The sequence below is a fragment of the Mytilus edulis genome, chromosome 6 (genome assembly GCF_963676685.1).
Source record: "Mytilus edulis chromosome 6, xbMytEdul2.2, whole genome shotgun sequence".
Lineage (NCBI taxonomy): Eukaryota > Metazoa > Mollusca > Bivalvia > Mytilida > Mytilidae > Mytilus > Mytilus edulis.
In genome coordinates, this window is record NC_092349.1 from 18,930,122 (window position 1) to 18,951,856 (window position 21,735).

At 33.3% G+C, this 21,735-nt stretch overlaps 1 protein-coding gene across 1 annotated transcript; it reads left to right on the plus strand.

The window, feature by feature from the left end:
* Positions 1 to 13,845: 13,845 nt before the first annotated feature.
* On the plus strand, positions 13,846 to 21,453 carry LOC139527288 (repetitive organellar protein-like). Its single transcript, XM_071322633.1, has 2 exons — positions 13,846 to 13,955; positions 19,668 to 21,453. The coding sequence occupies exon 2, from the start codon at positions 19,671 to 19,673 to the stop codon at positions 21,333 to 21,335; it is 1,665 nt and encodes a 554-aa protein (XP_071178734.1). The 5' UTR covers positions 13,846 to 13,955; positions 19,668 to 19,670; the 3' UTR covers positions 21,336 to 21,453.
* The last annotated feature ends 282 nt before the right edge of the window (positions 21,454 to 21,735 follow it).

Consider the following 21,735-nt stretch of genomic DNA (forward strand, 5'->3'; position numbering starts at 1 on the left):
CATGTTATAACATCATTATTGAACTTGACCTCTAATTTGCCATCAGTAAAAACATATAAAAATTTCAAAAGCTTTGGTTGAATGGTTCATGAGAAAATGCACGGACACGACTGGAAACACCATTTTTCAATCTTTCAAGAACCATAACTCCTGAACGGTAAAAGTCAAAATCGTCATTATTGAACTTGACCTCTATTTTGTCATCAGTAACAACATATTAAAATTTGGGAAGCTTTGGTAAAACAGTTCATGCGTAAATGCACGGACACGACTGGAAACACAATTTTTCAATCTTTCAAGAACCATAACTCCTGAACAATAAAAGTCAAAATCGTCATTATTGAACTTGACCTCCATTTTGTCATCAGTAACAACATATTAAAATTTGGGAAGCTTAGGTAGAACAGTTCATGCGTAAATGCACGGACACGACTGGAAACTCCATTTTTCAATCTTTCAAGAACCATAACTCCTGAACGGTAAAAGTCAAAATCGCCATTATTGAACTTGACCTCCATTTTGTCATCAGTAACAACATGTTAAAATTTGGGAAGCTTAGGTAGAATAGTTCATGCGTAAATGCACGGACACGACTGGAAACGCCATTATTGAACTTGACCTTCATTTAGTTGTCAGTAACAACATATTAAAATTTTAAAAGCTTTGGTTGAACGGTTCATGAGTTAATGCACGGACAACATTTGATTGCCGCCCGCCCGCCGTATATCCCCAAATCAATAACCGACATTTTTTGTCACAAAAATCCGGTTAAAAATGGTTTTAACTTGTACAAGTTTGTATTATTGCAACAGATGCTATTAATATCAATAATGTTTGCATCATTTTTTTTTTCCATTCATGCTAGTGTGTTTTGTCCTTTTTGATACAGTCAAAGACCAGATGAATAGTTTTAATAATTTTTGTATACCTTTTAACACACAAATACAGGCGAAAACACTACTCAGTATTTTAATCTGATTGATTGATTGTTGGTTGCTTAACGTCCTATTTTAATCTGATGAATTATAATTGAGATTTTCCACTTTGAAGGCAATTGTAGAATACTTTCATACTAGTTGACACTTAAGACGCAAGAGGATAGCCAGGATAGATTTTACAATGAAATCCTTGATTTGTCGAGAAAATTTCTCTACAAACAATACCCTGTTTTTAAAATAGAGGATTGATATATCAAAATGACTTTCGCCTCATGCAATGATCTTATTTGTGAAGAGTAGATTCAATAACTCCAAATATATTATCCAAGTATATTCAAAATTAAGAGTGGTCAAATGAAAACAATTTCCTCACTCATGCTTTTACAGAGTATGCATATGAGAATTGCTTTATTTTTTGCATGTTAAGATACTTCAATTATAATTGTGGCCAAGTTTGGTTAAATTGGCCCAGTACTTACTATAGTACATTGATGAAGTTTTTGTAACAGTTAACGACGACTGACGACGGACGACAAGTGATGAGATTAAAGCTCACTTGGCCCTTTGGGCCAGGTAAGCTAAAAAGAGGGAGAGGAATATTTTCCAAAATTTTATGACATTGTTCTTAAAAATATCAGATGCACCAGTTATCTACTTTGTTGTCATTGAGGAAATGTATGCTATTATTAAACTGTGTCACAATGATAAAGGATAATACATTAAATTGCATGAAAACACATATACCAACATAAGGCAAGCCATGAAGCAAATGTGATCACAGTACAAGTACTGAATAGCATATTTGAAAAAATTGCAACGGTAGTTGTTTATTTCACCTCAAACGAGCTAGTTCGTGAAATCAGTTCATGTGAGTTTCATGTGCAGTGGCGGATTTAGAGGGGGCGTAGAAGGCGTACCCTTTGCTCGGACTTTTTTTTTTTTTTTTTTTTGGAAAATGAATCAGACTAGACTTCTTGAACTTTGCCATTTCCGGTGTATTTAATTTATATACTTTTATATATTCTTTACTTATAAATATATTTTTCGCTGGTATTTACTGATTGTCAAAGTCATGTTATTTTCTATGGTGGAGTTGACCAGTGCGTCGAAAAAATGTCACTAAGTCATTTTGCAATTCAAATTACAGTAACACATTGCTTAGGATAAAGATGACGCCTTCAAAGCGACACAGGATTGAGCAAGAACGTATTGATTTCTATTTCACTCTTCTACCAAACAGAAAGTAAAACTCTATAGACTATTCCACTCTCATGAAAACAAAGTTCCACAATATCATTTACCTACGAAAACATGTTTAACCCCAAACGCCCTAGCCTATTTTATAAATAACAAGTTACATAGTTGAATAATGATCCCCAGTCAGTATTAGCTCTAGAAATATTTAAAGTCTAAGGTGCGAACCATTTGAATTGAGGAAGCAGTCTGAGATATTTGAGAGAAAAAAAATTTATCTGGATTGAAAACAATAGTCTTGTCCACATTTTTGCTATTAGAAATAAAAATTTCCATCAAAACTATTTAGCATTAAATGAAAATGATGAATAAAAACGGGCGTATTTTTTTTGTAGCCAGGGTTTGCATGTCTGACCGGAATATTTGTTTCGCCGGATAAAATAAAATACATGTGCCACTTTTATACGGATGAATATAATATATACGGAAACACAATAACTTTAATCGTATCATTTGTGCACCTGAATGAATTCAGTGAAGGCATGTTGTTGTGATAAATTGAAATGTTACATCGGCGAAGATTATTTATTTTGCATGTGTGGAACTAAATAATTCTCGTTTGAATTGATTTACATTGTCATTTCGGGGCCTTTTATAGCTGATTATGCGATATTGGCTTTGCTCAATATTAAAAGCCGTACGGTGACCTATAGTTGTTAATTTCTGTGTCATTGTGGTCTCTTGTAGAGAGTTGTCTCATTTGCAATCATACCACATCTTCTTTTTTAAATATAAATGTACTGTTTTCGATTTTAAATGGATGAACATTTATCTTTAAATTTAATTTTATACTGTAAGAATAGAACTGAATAACATTGTTGAACTATCCGCTAAAGTATATGTAGTATGTTTTCGTATTTAAAATGAAATACAAAACGAAAAGTGCACATGTATGATAAACTGATAAACAAAATATTTAAGGATGACTAAATGCATGTACAAGAAGAAACTCACCTTTTATCAATACATTTACATGATTTAATAATTACATTAGATGTATGTTTCATTACTATACGTTATTCTGATTGGCTAACGGCACATCATGTGTTATTCCTTAAGCTGTTGTATCACTCATTAAAACTTCTCATTCATGATGACACGAGGTCCCACAATAACGTGCACAGGTAAATGAAATAAAAACTCAATAAAAGGCGTGTTTTCATGATCCTATAGGTAAAAATGTAATTATAAGTATTGAATGCTTTTTTTGTAACTTTATAGGGTTGTAAAAGCGTTGACCGTGCGCACATTTTAAGTATGAAGCGCTTCCGCGCTTCATACAAAATGTACTTCGGTCAACGCTTTTACACCCCAATAAATTTACAAAAAAGAGCATTCAATTCTTAAATGAATAAACACTTTTTTAAAAACTGTTTGTTCCTATTTACATAGATATAGGAAGATGTGGTGTGAGTGCCAATGGGACAAATCTCCATCCAAATAACAATTTATAAAAGTAAACCATTAAAGGTCAATGTACGGCTTTCAACACGGAGCCTTGGCTCACACTAAACAACAAGCTATAAAGGGCCCCAAAATTACTAGACAGTGTAAAACCATTCAAACGGGGAAACCAACGGTCTAATATTTACAATATATAATTTACGTTCGTTTTTCAACCGAGAATAGCAAAACCTCATGAAGTATATCGTTGGAGTTTATAAACTACGTTTAATCATCCCCTGTGCCATGATTGGCCATCTCCGTTTTTTCTTAACAAAGCATGGTTGGTTACATGTTATGAATTTACTTACAATTTCGGGATTTTTTTTTTCTTCAAGTAAACAGAATCAGAAAAAAATGTGAATTGAGTTTTTTTTTTTATCCTACATTGAACTTTTGATGTCGCCCCTTGATCTAGAGGAGACATTTAAATTGAATATTTAGATGTGCAAACTGTTAAGATTTTAAAGTGTAAACTTTACTACCAATTGCAGAAAATTATAAAACCACTGAATTTCACATGCACATTTATAAAAGCTAGAATTGTGATTGGAATCATACGGAAGCCGATAAGGGCCATTAAAAAAAAAAAATATGTCGTAATTACGACATAGCATGTCGTAATTTCGACATAACATGTCGTTATTACGACATCGCTATGTCGTAATTTCGACAAAATATGTCGTTATAACGACATCGCTAAGTCGTAATTTCGACATAACATGTCGTAATAACGACATCACTATGTCGTTATAACTACATCGCTATACATATAAAACTTTAAAGAATATGTATTATGATTGCCAATAGACTAAATGACACAGAAATTAATAAATATAGGTCATTATAATGCCCCAAATAATAAGAAAAGCCCCCCGCATAGTCAGTTTTAAAAGAGGGACGAAAGATACCAGAGAGAGACTCAGAGTCCCCGAAATGCTGTGTGGCAGACAGTGTTATTAATTAATTATTAGCTCCCTTGGTAAAACTCCAAATTTCATATTTAATGTATTTCATTGTTAAATAATTTATATTAAGCTTAATAAGTAAATATTTGTTAATTGCATAGCTTTGCTATTTGAATTCATTGCTTAAAGATATTTATTTATATTGTAAAGTTTAATATTTGCATCGTCGCAAAATCTTTGGTTACCTCCTTTGGTTACCTTCTGTGAGAAACATATATATTTTATAGATCCCATTGAAGTTTAAGTAAAAGTTAACGACTTGTAATTGAAATGATTAAATGGATACACGCCATAGTTCCGACAGCCCATCAGTCCGACAGCCTATTAATCCGACAAACCATTAGTCCGACAACACAATTCTCCGACAACCTATTGCTACGACAGCCCAATACTCCGACAACCCATACGTACGACACTTATCAAGTATCAGGTAAAATAAATGTTTGTCTGTCTGTATTATTACGTTAATGTAACAACATATTTTAAGAAACAACTCCGTATATATTACACAAGACTAAGGTAGTTCGAATACTTTCTATATACTCAACTCAAAATCACGATAAAGCCGACTTCAATAAACCCTGACACCAAATTTCAGAAATCCTTATAATGTTGTTTATAAAAAAAATGCAACGAAAATATTCACGTGAATGACGGACGAACTGACGGACGGACGGACGGTCAGACGGAGGTTTAATGCTTGGGTCAACATTAAGACATTACAATTACTAATACATTGTATATACTTTCTATCTTTATTTCACCATAAGCCTCAGTCACAAAATAGGAAAAAAAAAGAACTAACACTTTGATATCAAACAACAGTCAGTATCAAGACCTGCACTACATGCATAAATCAAATGAACTAACAATAAAATCATAATTGTTCCCATAGTAGTAAAGTGTTCTTGTGTTAACATCGAAGATTAATGAGTCATGTTTATCTATCTTTATCTAAGTTTTTAAAGTTCTGACAAGTGCTAGAAATTAATATGCTGAAAGAGTTCATCAATTATTATGAAGGGAGCATTCGATTGAAAAATGACGCTCATCCTCAACTTTATCAGCTGTACAATACGTGTTTTTTTTAGTATCTGGCAGTTTCAATTCCTAATGTAATGCATGGGTTCTTAATTAACATTTGAACTACCTTTCTTAAAATCAATTACATCTAATTATTGTTCTCCTTGGAACGATCTTAAAATGAAGAAATAAGTGTCAAGTATGCCACAAAACACATAATGTACTAAGTTTTTACAATTAGATAATTTGACAAAGACACAAGCGTGACAAGAATGTCACACATTGCCTTAGAATGTTTACTCGTTGTTATTGGCTTTTTTACTGCACCCGTTCTATTTTTAAAAGCATTCACAGTGCGTTGACTGTATGTTTCTTTGTCATATACAGACCCAGTCACTGTCGCGATATCACTTTTCCTCATAAATAATCAAATAGAAGTTGCAGAAATGTTCATGCCCGTCATATTTGTTTTTCGTAATAAGTTTTGTTGTAAATCATAAGTCCTGCACCATAATAAACGAGGCATATCTTTCTAAATTTTAAAATAACCTCGGGATGTAAAATTAGTATCCCTACAAATACATTGGGCCATTCCAGTTAATGTCTGTTAAAGGGAGATGGGTGGTCCTTTCTGAGGGGTGTTAAATTTATACATCTTAGGGGGGGGGGGGGGTTTTGGCTTTTTCATCTGACACATACACTTATACGCAAAAACATTTTTAGGGGCTTGCAGCAGAAATGAATTTAAAATAATGAAATCTTAGGGGTTACAAAAATGCCTTTGTCAGATCTTAGGGGTGCTTTGGAATGTAGACAGTTTGGTATAATGAATTATCTTATATTTCCACCTATTTTTCTTCCAACAATTGCAAGTATATATCGACCTTCTTACAGACTTCCTGCGGTCGTTCACATGATAATCTGATAGGGATCTATAAAATGTATAAGTTTCTCACAGAAGACAACCAAAGAAGGTATCGAACGATTTTGCGACGATGCAAATGTTAAACATTACAATATAGATAAATATCTTTAACAAATGAATTCAAATAGCAAAAGCTATGCAATTAACAAATATATATATACTTATTAAGCTTCATGAAATTATTTAACAACGAAATACGTTAAATATAAAATTTGGAGTATTACCAAGGGAGCTAATAATTAATTAATAACACTCTCTGCCACACAGCATATCGGGACTCTCCCTCTTTCGTCCCTCTTTTATAGCAGACTATGTGGGGGCTTTTCTAATTTTGGGGGGCATTATGATGACCTATATTTGTTAATTTCGGTGTCATTTAGTCTCTTGGTAATCATAATACATATTCTTTATATATATAGCGATGTCTTATTACGACATAGCTATGTTGTTATAACGACATAGTGATGTCGTTATTACGACATGTTATGTCGAAATTACGACATAGCGATGTCGTTATATAACGACATTTTTTGTCGAAATAACGACATAGCGATGTCGAAGTTACGACATGCTACATGTATGTCGTTATTACGACATATATTTTTTTTTTTTGAATGGCCCTTATCGGCTTCCGTAGAATCATGTATGTACTTATTCTCTGGTGGTAACAACGTGTTCTTAGAGATGAAATAACCCTATTAGCGCGTATGTACCCGTTCCAGCGCTATGATAATACCCTGTTACTTATGTGTTACTTATTCGCTTTTAATACGCGGGGTATACGTTGCACCTTGTAATAAATCGATTTTCAACGTATAACAAACGTATTATAAGCGAATAAGTAACAGGGTATTATCCGAGCGCTGGAACGGGAACATACGCGCTAATATGGTCATTTTATCTCTAAGAACACATTGTTACCACCAGAGACATGAACACAATTGAAAATCGATATATTTCAAGGTGAAACGTATACCACGCGTATTAAAAGCGAATAAGGAACGAATAAGTAACAGGGTATCAGTCGAGCGCTGAAACGGATACATATGTTCTATTAGGGTTATTTAACCTGTAAGAAAAGACTGTTACCACCAGAGACACAATAATATTTCGTTTTTAAAGTGCAACACATAACACACGTTTTATAAGCGAATAAGGCCGTGTTCACATTGACCTAAACTCGGCGTTGTAACACACATAAACTAAACATAAACGTTCCCATTGATAAAACTCAATGTTTACATGTAGTTTAAATCATGTTTTGTCTACATGCAGTCGATAGTCGATGTAGACCTTGTTTAGGTTAAGTGTACACAAAACTAGGGATTCAGAACTTTAATTTTCCTATGTATATTTAAAAAAGAAACGATTTTTATATAAAATTAATACTTATAAAACTTATTAATAAAGTTCTTTACCGAAATATTTATCCAAACTTGATATATTTATTTGTTATACAAACACTTTACGTAGCCTTATTAACTCCTTACCAAGACTCATCCATCATCATTGCCGAACACATAATTCATTTGAAAAGGTCTTCCCGAATCGACTGGACGTACAATGTACCCACTAACAGAAATATTTGCCACTGGTCTTTACTTAAACAACGATTCACTCATAAGTGCATTACTGAAAAAGGATGAGGTTAATTGTTTGTTTGTGTAGTATCTCAGATCCGTTAAAATACAATTAGAAATAAAAAATAAAAAATATTACACACTCCCTTTCCAAATACTCCTTGGAGAAAAAATACCATTTGAAAAAAACAGAAAAGATAGAAATGTAGTGATCCTGACCATCGCAATTCTTTTTCTTCGTCTGTTAGCACGCTGATGGCGATCCTACATTTTTAATGCGTAATCGAGACATCTTTAAACTACTGCAAATCATCCAAAATGACTTTCTTAAAGGAGCAACCACTTTACTTCAAAAAAAAAGGGGGGGTTCAGAATTTTTTTTCTCCCGCGAAAGTTTATATTTAGGTTTTTTTTCGATGGTACCATTTCAATATGTAACACTATAATATATGGGAAAACTTGGATTCAGAATATTTGTTCATTCTAATCATCTGTATGACCCGATCTTTTTTTTAATCAATTTCTTTTAATCAAACTGTGGAAAAATCCATCCCCCTTTATTTTAAAGTCAAATAGTCGTTCCCTAACTGCTAGAAAGGTTGTTCGAAAATTTGGTTCTTCTTAATGAACATTTAAATGACATATAGATTACAAGTGTGAACAAATCTTATGTACAGGTAGCTAAACAAGGTGTATAGATGTGAACAAATTTAATGTGAAACTAGTGCACATTACATTAAACCAAATGTAAACATGTTTACTGTACACGGCGTTTGGTGTGAACACGGCCTAAGAAACGAATAAGTAACAGGGTATAAGTTTACTGCTGAAACGAGTACATATGTGCTAATAGGGTTTTTTTCACATCAGAGAACACATTATTACTCTAGAGACATGAAAGCAATCGATAATCGATTTATTTCAAGGTGCAACGTATACCACGCGTATTAAAAGCGAATATTACATCCCAGCTCCTTTGTTCTAACAGGGGTGATCTGAGCCGGATCACCCCTGCCAGATCACCCTAGTTTGAGTTTCTTTGTTATGCATGCTTTCCTTTGTTCTGTAACATTTTGGCGGGAATGTCAAATCCACTATAAAACTTATAATTAATTTTACGGAAAAGACTAGCTTCTATCAAAATTCACGTAGAAAAAATCCAGTAGATATGCTGGGATTCGAACTCAAGACCTTTAGCATATCAAGCCACGACACATACCACTACACCAGGACGACTTGATACGAAATAATAGTAATTTGACATACTTAAAGGAAGCAAGATATTTTTATTAGTGGGGCGAGTTGTCAAACCTTTATTCAGTGGGGTTTTAACCTTATACGTTAATTTGTGAGTTTTCAGACTGATTGTTCAATTTGATTTTACACTTTTTCAAAGTGGGGCAAGTCGGTAAACAAGATTGGGACGATATTTTTATAAAGTGGCGATATAGCGTGGGCCGATTGGCAAGTGGGGCGAGTTGACAATGTTTGATATCTACTCATCGTGTTTGGGGATCAAAAAGGGTATACATCATATAGTAATATATAAAGTATATTGTTATGGTTGTGTGGCGTTCTAAACTAGATTTTATGAATTGTAAATGGTTTTTCGTCTAATCTAAAACAGCTGGGATGTAAAATAGTTATCCCAGTCGGACTTGGTGTGTCAGTGTTAGATCACCCTCTGGCCTCCGGCCATCGGGGTGATCTTACACTGACACACAGCGTCCTTATGGGATAACTATTAAAGAAACGAATAAGTAACAGGGTATCAGTCGAGGGCTAAAACGGGTACATATTTTCTATTAGGGTTATTTCACCTCTAAGAACCGACTGTTACCACCAGAGACACAACAATATTATTTTTTTTAAAGTGCAACGCATAACACACGTTTTATAAGGGAATAAGGAACGAATAAGTAACAGGGTATCAGTCGAGCGCTGAAACGGGAACATATGCGCTTATAGGATTTTTTCAACTCAGAGAACACATAATTACCACCAGAGACATGAAAACAATCGATAATCCATTTATTTCAAGGTGCAACGTATACCCCGCGTATTAAAAGAGAATAAGGAACGAATAAGTAACAGGGTATTATCCGAGTGCTGGAACGGTAAGTACGCGCTAATAGGGTTATTTCATCTTTAAGAACATTAGTACCACCAGAGACATGAACACTATTGAAAATCCTTTTCTAAATGGTGCAACGTACAACAAACATATTATAAGCGAATAAGTAACACATAAGTAACAGAGTATTATCATAGTGCTGGAACGGGTACATACGCGTTAATAGGGTTATTTCATCTCTAAGAACACATTGTTACCACCAGCGACATGAAAACAATTGAAAAACGATATATTTCAAGTGCAACGTATACCACGCGTATTAAAAGCGAATAAGTAACAGGGTATTATCCGAGCGCTGAAACGGAAACATACGCGCTAATATGGTCATTTAACTCTAAGAACACATTGTTACCACCAGAGACATGAATACAATTGAAAATCGATTTATTTCAAGGTGAAACGTATACCACGCGTATTAAAAGCGAATAAGGAACGAATAAGTAACAGGGTATCAGTCGAGCGCTGAAACGGGTAAATATGTTCTATTAGGGTTATTTCACCTCTGAGAACCGACAGTAAGCACCAGAGACAAAAATATTTCTTTTTTAAAGTGCAACGCATAACACACGTTTTATAAGCGAATAAGGAACGAATAAGTAACAGGATAACAGTGTAGCGCTGAATCGGGTACATAGGCGCTAATAGGGTTTTTTCCCCTCTTAGAACACAAATTTACCACCAGTGACAAGAAAACAATTAAAATTCATTTTTTAAAGAATGTGCAACGTATAACACACACGTATGTATTATTCGCGAATAAGGAACGACTGAGTAACAGGGTATCAGTCGAGCGCTGAAACTGCTACATAAGCGCTGATATGGTTATATCACCTCTTAGAAACGAAATCTACCACTAGAAACAAGAAAACAATTTAAATCCTTTTTTAAAAGGTACAACGTATACCACGCGTATTATTCGCGAATAAGGAACGAATAAGTAACAGGGTATCAGTCGAGCGCTGAAACGGGTACATATGTTCTATTAGGGTTGTTTCACCTCTAAGAAGAACCGGCAGTAACCACCAGAGACACGAAATATTTCTTTTTAAAATTGGAACGTATAACACACGTTTTATAAGTGAATAAGGAACGAATAAGTAACAGGATAACAGTGTAGCGCTGAAACGGGTATATAGGCGCTAATAGGGTTTTTTCCCCTCTTAGAACACATAGGTATATTGTACCACCAGAGACAAGAAAACAATTGAAAATCATTTTCTAAAAGATGCAACGTATAACAAGCGCATGAGACGCGAATAAGAAACGAATAAGTAGCAGTGTAACAGTCGAGCGATGAAACGGGTACATACGCGCTTATAGGGTTAAATCACCCCTTAGAACCCAAATGTACCACCAGTGACAAGAAAACAATTGAAAATCATTTTTTATTAATGTGCAACGTATAACACACGTATTATACGCGAATAAGGAACGAATAAGTAACAGGGTATCAGTCGAGCGCTGAAACTGCTACATACGCGCTGATAGGGTTATATCACCACTTAGAAACGAAATCTATACCGCTAGAAAAAAGAAAACAATTTAAATCCTTTTTTTAAAAGGTGCAACGTATACCACGCGTATTACAAGCGATTAAGGAACGAATAAGTAACAGGGTATAAACCGAGCGCTGGAACGGGTACATATGCGCTAATAGGGTTATTCTATCTCTAAGAACACATAGTTACCGCCAGAGACAAGAACACAATTGAAAATCATTTTCTAAAAGGTGCAACGTATAATACGCGTGTTATAAACAAGGCATTAGTCAAGCTCCGAAACGATGTACACCCCGCTAACATGTTTTATAGCTGACCATGTGGTATGGGCTTTGCTTCTTGTTGAAGGCCGTATCGTGACCTATAGTTGTTAATTTCTGTGTCATTTTGGTCTATTGTAGGGAGTTGTCTCATTGGCGATCATACCACATCTTCATTTTTATACAAGCGCTAAACGATGATTTCACCTCTTCGAACCAAGAACCAGATTTTCAAACATACGAATATAAAACATTTACAAAGGTAGAACGTATAAAAATCATATAAGAAACAAATAAGTATCGAACATAAAGCAACATGATCGATTGAGCACAAACACATATAAATAGGTCATAAAAAGGTCATTTTAACTCAACAAATTTAGAACTATAACCAGAGATAAGAATATAAACAATTAAAAAGGTGGAAGGATATCAAAAATCGAATAAGTAACGAATAAGGAATAAGTAATAAGTAACGAATAGGTAACGAATAGGTAATAAGGAATAAGTAACGAATAAGGAATAAGTAACGAATAGGTAACGAATAGGGAATAGGGAATAAGTAAGGAATAGGTAACGAATAGGGAATCTAGGGAATAAGTAAGGAATAGGTAACGAATAGGGAATAGGGAATAAGTAAGGAATAAGGAATAAGTAACGAATAAGGAATATGTAACCAACTTGACGTCCATAAATGTAGCTACATTGTACATTGTTGTACTACTTCATTTTCCAAATGTTTTTTTCTTTCTTCAATATGCATGATGTGTCCTTTATTTCAATAAATTTGAAAATAGGTGTAGCTTGAAGGATACTGGGTTTATTTGGTTTATTGGTTTGTTTGGGGTTGGGGGGGGGGGGGGGGGGGGGGCTGCGGGGGTAGTATATATGTTTAGTTATAACAACTTTAACTAATGTTGTGAATCTTAAAATCTTAATCACTGTGTAGAGTGATCTTCTTTTTTTTTTACATGCATCACTTCAACCAGTGATTTTTTTTACTTTAGCTTCAAAATGCCACAGATCAACTTGATCATCATGATGATGTTGTACAAATGCTTTTTGAATGTATCAGGTTGGGGGGGGGGGGGGGGTATTTGAGTGCACATAAAAGGTCTTTCTGAAAATTATACCACAAAGCGTTGACGCCAGAAGAAGACGATATATACATGATATATATAATAGAGCTTTTGAGCATATTTTGTGGTATTTGTGATTATTGTTACTCCTTGAATGTTTTAGTTTATAAGAAATATTTATAGCACACAAGGTATTTATAGCCAATTGACCTTGTCAGTGATCATGGTGATTATTACCAACTAATCCAAACACTTTTACAGTGATGATAATGACTTCTTCTTTCCCTGAATTCATTATGATTTATCTGGATAAATTAATTTATCATGGTTATAGGACTAACAAAACACTTTAATAGAAAAATAGCTAATATTTTGTCATCTTATTAAAAGGAAACAAGTGAAAATACATCCAGATTCTTCAAAAGAATGTTTGTTATATATTTGTTTAGGGGCCAGCTGAAGGACGCCTCCGGGTGCGGGAATTTCTCGCTACATTGAAGACCTGTTGGTGACCCTCTGCTGTTGTTTTTTATTTGGGCGGGTTGTTGTCTCTTTGACACATTCCCCATTTCCATTCTCAATTTTATTCCCTTTATAGAAACAATTAGGATATCATAACAAAACAAATTTCCTCTAATAGAAAATTTAAATCCCACTGATGTCATGGTTGTCATTCAAATGATAAAAAAATATTTTGAACTTTTATTATTTGGGTCAGATATTTTCTCTGTGATTTAAATATTTACTGATAAGTTGAATCAGGTAAGGACATGTCCTAAATAACTTCCTGGTTGGTTGACATTGAACAAACGGTGAAAGAGAAGTAAACTTTTGTCATAACAACAGCAACAGGTATTTGGTTAAAATATTAGTTATTCTATTTAATGACTAGGTATAAAATGCAGAGTAATGTGTATGTAAAATAATCTATATTCATATATTGTTAAAAAAAAATGGCAGTGGCTATTTGACCGGCACCGGCAAAATAGCAAATTTGCTATTTAGCCGGCACTGATTAAATTATATCTCAATAATCTCACTGGCATTAAAATGTAAGATTAATAATTAAATATCATTTATTTTAATTCAAAACCTTTTGTTACTGTTGCTATATATAAACACTTAAACTTCTTATCTAAAAACATTTAAAAAAAACTATGTTGCGTACACATGGAAAAGGAGTAGGTCCGGTAAGGGCCGATTTCGGCCTCAATTTTCAAGTTCATCTAACGAAAGATTTCATACACTTTTTAAACACTTAAGTGCCTATTTCAATTGATTCAATTACTTTATGTGAAAGATTTTAACTGATTAAGTCATTAAAAACGCTCTTATTCAAGCTTAAATATGAAAAATCTATTAAATATGCCAAAAAGCGTCACTTTTCAGATGGTTTTTGTCAAAAATGAAAGTGGCCGCATCCGTGTTCATCCTCAACCTTTATATATATTATGTATTATCATCAAATACAACTTACATTTCAATATTATGAATGAACACGAATGCGGCCACTTTCATTTAAGACGGAAACCGTCTAAAATTTAACTAAAATGCTAAAATTGTGAAGATTTCAGTAATTTAGCATGACTTAAGGATGCTAGTACCCGATATACGTGCATTGTATTGTCAAAAACAGCCCACATTTATGTAGCAGAAGCATTCTACTTTTCATTAAATATCTTAACGATTACATTTTCACAATTTTCTAAAACTGCTATATTTTGGGGCCAAAAAGGGGTCTTACTGAACCTACTCCTTTGAAAAAAAAATAAAAATATGGTGAATCTATTAATAGAAGTGAAGTAAAAAAATGTAATGAGATAATTTAAAAGTAAAAAATACAAATATGATAAAAGCCACTTTGTAGCTATACTACATTCTGGAAACTAGTGTACTCTTTTCATTTACGGAACCAGCATTGTGATTGTGTTGCCGATGCAAGGGCAGAATGGTCTTAGCTGTCAGTACCATGAGAAGACTTGAGAAATACAATTATAATCGCTTGGTTTGGTCTTTTGAACATAAACCGTGAACAAATAAAAATTTCATCAGACGCATTTTTTATACGCCCGTCAAAATTTTGACGTATTATGGTATACAAATGTCCTGCGTCCGTACGTCTGTCTGTCCGTCTGTCAGGCGTAAACATGTCGCACTGTAACTTAAGAACGACTTATCCAAATTTCATGAAACTTATTATAGTTGTTTCTTATGATGGTCAAATGATCTGTATACTTTTTGATGAAAGTAGGATCACATTTTTTTGAGTTACTGCACTTTGTAACTAAAACAGGGGTGTGTTTTTTTCACATGTCGCACTGTATCTGAAAAACGATTTTTGATTATTGCTTAAAACTTTACACACTTCTTAGTTATATTAATCTTAAGATCTGTATACTTTTTGGTGATGATTCAAAATTTCATTTTTGAGTTATTGAGTATTTTGTAAAAATGGGGAAGTTTTTTTTTCATGTCGCGCCGTATCTCAAAAACGATTAATGATTATTGCTGAAAACTTTACACACTTCCTTGTTATATTAATCTGAAGATCTGTATACTTTTTGGTGATAATTCAAAATTTTATTTTTGAGTAATTACGTATTTTATATAAAAAAAAAAAGGGGTGGAGGTTTATTTTACATGTCACACCGTATCTCAAAAACAATTTATGATTATTGCTTAAAACTTTACACACTTCTTTGTTATATTAATCTAAAGATCTGTATAGTTTTTGGTTTTGATTAAAAATTTATTTTAGTGATATTTAGTTTTTTGTTAAAAAAGGGGGGGAGTCACATGTCCCGCCGTATCTCAAAAACAATATATGGTTATTGCTTAAAACTTTCTCAGAAACTATTTATGATTATTGCTACATTCATGACAACAGGGTAATGCATGATAATCAAATACAATAGGCAGCAACAAAAGGCAATCATTGAAGAATCCAACACGTGGTTGTCCTAAGTCCACTGGTGGTAAGCGGATGGTCGTAAAAGTTACGACCATCTGAATATGGGAGACAACTCTAGGGATAAGTTTTTCTTTTCCGATTTTCGTGCAGTAAAAGGTTCATTTGAGTCAACCCGCTTGTTTCATATACACATATCGTGAGTGCATTCTTATTGAAACCAAATTTGACATATAAAATCATTCCAATTTTCGTAAAATAGTCATTCAAAAATTCGAGCATGATGGTCGTAACTTTAACTTGCGATGATCGTAATGTCAACTATAGTATTTTGGATGATGGTCGTAACCGACACAAGATGGTCGTAACTTTGAAAGATGATCGTAACTCAAGTATTTAGACGAACTTTTATCAAGCTATTTTAAAAGTACTGTGCACATGCATAACCATGTTAATAAACTCAGTTGTTATATAAAGTTTACTGCAAAAATATTATTTCATTTGTTACTCTCATAATGGTTATGCAGAAATTAAGTTAAAGAATTATCAATCATACATTTTTGATATGTTACAAACGACCATCATGTAGGAGAAACAGTGAAAACTAATCAACTCGCATTAAGCCAAATAGTATGTTAGGGTTGAGTATTACTATATTTTTACTGTACGTTAAGGCATAAAATTGTTGAATATTTGCTTTCAGATTTTTTTTTATTTACGACTTTTTATTTCCTGCAATCATGTCGGCAGATGAAATTATTGAACGTACAACTTGAACAATCTTTAATTTTTAATCAGCTATTGCAGTTTTTATAAACCATTGGCTCTCAAATATTCGGATTTTGGTGAATCAAGATTAATGAAAATCCACAAATGCCTGGTGTTTTTATCGTGTTGTCTTTATTTTTTATCGATTGCATGACAATCTTGCGGTATATCATTGATAATTATTCTAAGTATTGGTTCAGAATAAAAACTAAATCCATGGTGTCGCAATGAACATTGTGTTAACCTAGAATGTATGAATAAGGTTGAGATATTTTACAATGCTACACGCGTTGAATTTAAGAGTAAGATCAAATATCAGTAGCTTGTAGACAGGCTTGTAGCCAGGATAATATTACAAGGTAGAACTAAATGTACTGCGGCAAATATTACATACATATATGCAGGTATATATTTTACAATGATACACGCTTTGAATTTAAGAGTAAGATCAAATATTAGTAGTTTATAGCCAGCCTTGTAGCTAAGATAATATTACAAGGTAGAACTAAATGTAAAAAACAAAATACAGAGTGAATCTACCGAGTTAAGAAAGATTGGTAAAATGTGTTTCTCTTTTGGTAACACCAAGTAAATGTTTACAAAATTCAATGCGTAGTCTTTCTGAAAGAATCTTAGGATAAGCCTGATCTACATTTGTAGTCATTTTTTTTAAAGGGTTGAAATATCCCCAAATTTTAGGTTTTATTGTATGCTCAAAATCATGAAGGCTGTTTTTAAACTTGGATTCAGTGACGGAAAGTCCTTGCGTAGCTTATGGTAGGCTTTAACGCCTGTTACTGAAATAAAAATCATATTTGATATGTCTGCCTGTCTGTTTAAATACTATGGCGTGGATTTATTGGGATTAATTTTCAAAAACCGATTTTAATCCATCAAGTTTACTTTGCAGTCCTTTTGCTGAAGTTGATAAAATGGCAAGATCATCATCATATGTAAAGTAAAGAATAGGCTGGTCGTGAACAAACAACAGCTGGATCAGGGGAACTTTTAACACAATCAGGAAGTTCATTTATAAAAAATTTAAACAAATTTGGACTCAAATTGTCTCCCTGTTTTACTCCAACTTTAGGTCTAAAGAGATCTCTTACCATATTCTCTAACTATATTCAATAGCTTAAGTTTTATCCCTGGGAGAATGACAGTATCAAAAGCCTTCTGGAAATCAACAAAGCAGGCAAACATTCTACCTTCTTTTGTATTACAATACTTACAGTTTTAGAATGAACATATGGTCAGATGGTCGTGGTTTTTTTTTTGTTTTTTTTTTTTGGTAAACCCAAATTGGCTCTCATCAATGATATGATATTTATCTAAGGATTTACAAAGACGTGTATCAAGTATCTTATTAAAAAGGCTTCCCCAATGAATCAATAATTGTAATTCCTCGATAGTTATTAAGATCGGATGCATCATTCCCTTTATGAATTGGGAATAAAAAAAACGTGTGGTCAAGGGTTCATGGTATTTTCCATAAGAAAGACAAAGATGTATAACGGATAGCATGGTACTAATAGGCGTATTCAGAATTTTCTAAAACCACGGGTAATAATTATACCTGAACTTCGAATTTGCACCTTATAATCAGCTTGACTATATACCAAATGACAATACGACTTCTCAAAATCCAGACTAAGAATAAGATGTATGTTGTTTAATTCGATTACAGACTTGCGAATTTGCGGATATGGTCTTGTCTCGATAACGATCCCATAACATTATTTTGACTCCTTACTTATGCTCTTTCGACTTAGAGTATAAAATTGAGAATGGAAATGGGGAATGTGCCAAAGAGACAACAACTCGACCATAGAAAAAAAACAACAACAGAAGGTCACCAACGGGTCTTCAATGTAGCGAGAAATTCCCTCAACCGTATCAATTTTAAATTGTAGATTTTTCTTTTAACTTCCACATAGTAGGTACATACTAGTTTTTAAAAAGTTGATCTTTTTAATACATGCAAAATATAAAGAAAATAAATCAGGATACTGTTATTTCATGTGATGTCAAATTTGTTAAAATCGCCTTTTCTTAATTCGTAACTAAGAATGATCATAACCAGAGCTGTGTGTTAAAATGAATTCTCCACTTTTGAGAATTTATATTGTTATTAAACTTAACAGCTTATAATTAGTTGCCTCTTGGTTGATTTTATACATTATATCTTAAGTAACAGTGACTGGTCATTTCTTTTTGTATTGGTGTTTTTTTCGATTCGTTTCAATTTTCTTTCGCACTTTACAGGTATCACTCTCTTCACCTCTTTTAGTGTTTATCATTTAGTGAAATCAACTTCACAAATATATCATATAATATATTCATATAACAAAAGACACGTTTAAAACTATTGACTTGTCTTATTAGGTCCTACTTAATAAAAAGTTACGACCATCCTGAACATTTTTGTTTTTTTAGTTACGACCATCATGCTAAAATTATTGAATGATCATTTTACGAAAATTGGAATGTTTTTATGTATCAAATTTTGTTTCAATATCAACGCACTGACGATTAGTATATATGAGACAAGCGGTTTTACTGAAACATTTTTTTACTGCACGAAAATCGGAAAATAAAAATGTATCCCTAGAGTTGTCTCCCATCTTCGGATGGTCGTAACTTTAAGTTACGACCATCCGCTTACCACCAGTGTAAGTCAGGAGCCTGTCATTCAGTGACTGTAGTTTGTTGTACATTATATTTGCTTTCATTCATTGTCTTGTTCAACACATGATAAATTATTTTGTTAATTTTCTCCTTTGAATGTTTTACATTTTTCATTTCTGGCCAAGTATCACCATCCATTCACCATTAACTATTTGGACCTCGACGATAAAGCGATATAACTTTAACTTGACTATTTCCAGGTCATGGCATCCAGTAAACCTATTCCATGTAGACCATGTATAGAAGTAAAAGTAAACACTAAAGCTGACATCTGGTGTTACAACTGTGATGAAGGATTGTGTTCAACATGTTCTGGTCACCATAAAAGATCCAAAGGAACACGTGATCATAAGATTATTGGTATCAAAAGTTATAAACCATCTGTCCAAGTTATTGAAACACAATGTGACAAACATGGTCAACAACTCAACTTGTATTGTCCCAGTCATTTAATGCCTTGCTGTGATCAATGTATTTCCAGAAGTCATTCAAAGTGTACCGGAATAAAAAGTTTAGCTAGCGTTGTTGAGAAAACCAAGATTGAAAAATCTAAAGAATCTGTAGAGAAAGAAATTAACTCCATCTTACAACTCTTAGGTAAAATTGTAAATGACAAATCACAAAACATTAAAAGAGGAGAACAAGAATATGAAAGCATTAAAGAATTCATTGTGAAAATACGCAATGAAATAGATAAACATTTAATCCACCTAGAGAAGAAGATATGCAATGAGGCAGATACCATCCTGAATGAAGAAAAATCAAAGGCAACAGATTTAATCACTGAAATTGAAGAAAAACAGAAAAACTTAAAGAAAATGCAAGACCAGTTACATTCAGTCATACCACATGCCTCAAAACTCCAATCATTTTTAGGTGTACATCAGATTGAACAAAAAGTACATCAATGTCAACGATACATAGATGATCTTGACAAAGACGACAGGGCAAAAGAATTTACCATCAAAATGAAGGAAAATAATGAAGTAGAAAAGATAATAAAAAAGTTAGGATCCTTAGGAAAATTAACTGTTGTTAAAACGGATATGGATTTGAAGAAAGAGACAAGTGTGAGAAGGGAAGCACAAGTAGAATCACAAGAACAATCAAACATAAACAACATGACCATCAACATTGAGAATAAGATACAGATCAACATTCGGGAGATAAGTGATATGATTTGTCTGATGGATGGACGACTTATAATAGTGGAATTTTTTGACAAAGTTAACCTTCTTACTCCTGATGGGAAACTACTGAAAAAGTTACCTATTAATGGTCAAGTCTGGAGTGTTACACAGATCAATCAGGACACTATAGCCATAACTTATCCTAATGAGAAAGCCATTAAGATCTTCAATATGGAGAATGAAACAGTAACCAAAGTTATCACATTAGACAAAGTTTGCTTGGGATTATCATCATCAGATAATTCTCTTGTTGTAGGTTTGATTGATGGTGTAATCCGTATTATAGACTTAGAAGGAAATACACTGAAGTCAATACAAGCTGAGTGTAAATCACCCCTGTGGCACCTGGTTTACTGTAACGACAGAGTAATCTATAGTGACTATAGAGGTAAAGCAGTATACTGTGTTGATCAATCAGGTAAACAGATGTGGCAATATACACAGGATTTATCAGGACCATATGGACTTTGTACAGATACTTATGGTAACATTTTTGTAGCAGACCAGAACTCTCATAGAATAATAGTAATATCAAAAGATGGAAAGGAGAGTAAAGTACTACTTAGTGATGGACTGAAGTATCCTAGATGTATTTGTTTGAAACAAAATGAGTCTTCAGGTTTTATTTTTGATGGCAGTGGCAAAAACTTGACAAAATTCAATTTATCTTCTGGATAAAATATACACTAAGGAGTCACATGATTTTACCCGACTTTGATACATGTACTACAACTAACAACCTTCTATGTCTATTTATTTAGTATCATACAGAATCAGTAAACTTATTTGTTTTTTGTTAAAGTTTTACATAAATTAGGCCCTAGTTTTCTCGTTTGAATTATTTTAAATTGTCATTTCGTGGCCTTTTATAGCTGACTATGCGGTATGTGCTTTTTTTCATTGTTGAAGGCCGTATGGTGACCTATAGTTGTTAATTTCTGTGTTATTTTGGTCTCTTGTGGAGAGTTGTCTCATTGGCAATCATCTATTTTTTTTTTATATAAGTTGAGTCTGGTATCAATTATTTTGGAACATATCCTGTGTTAGATCACTCAATCATGTTCATAATTTTAAACAT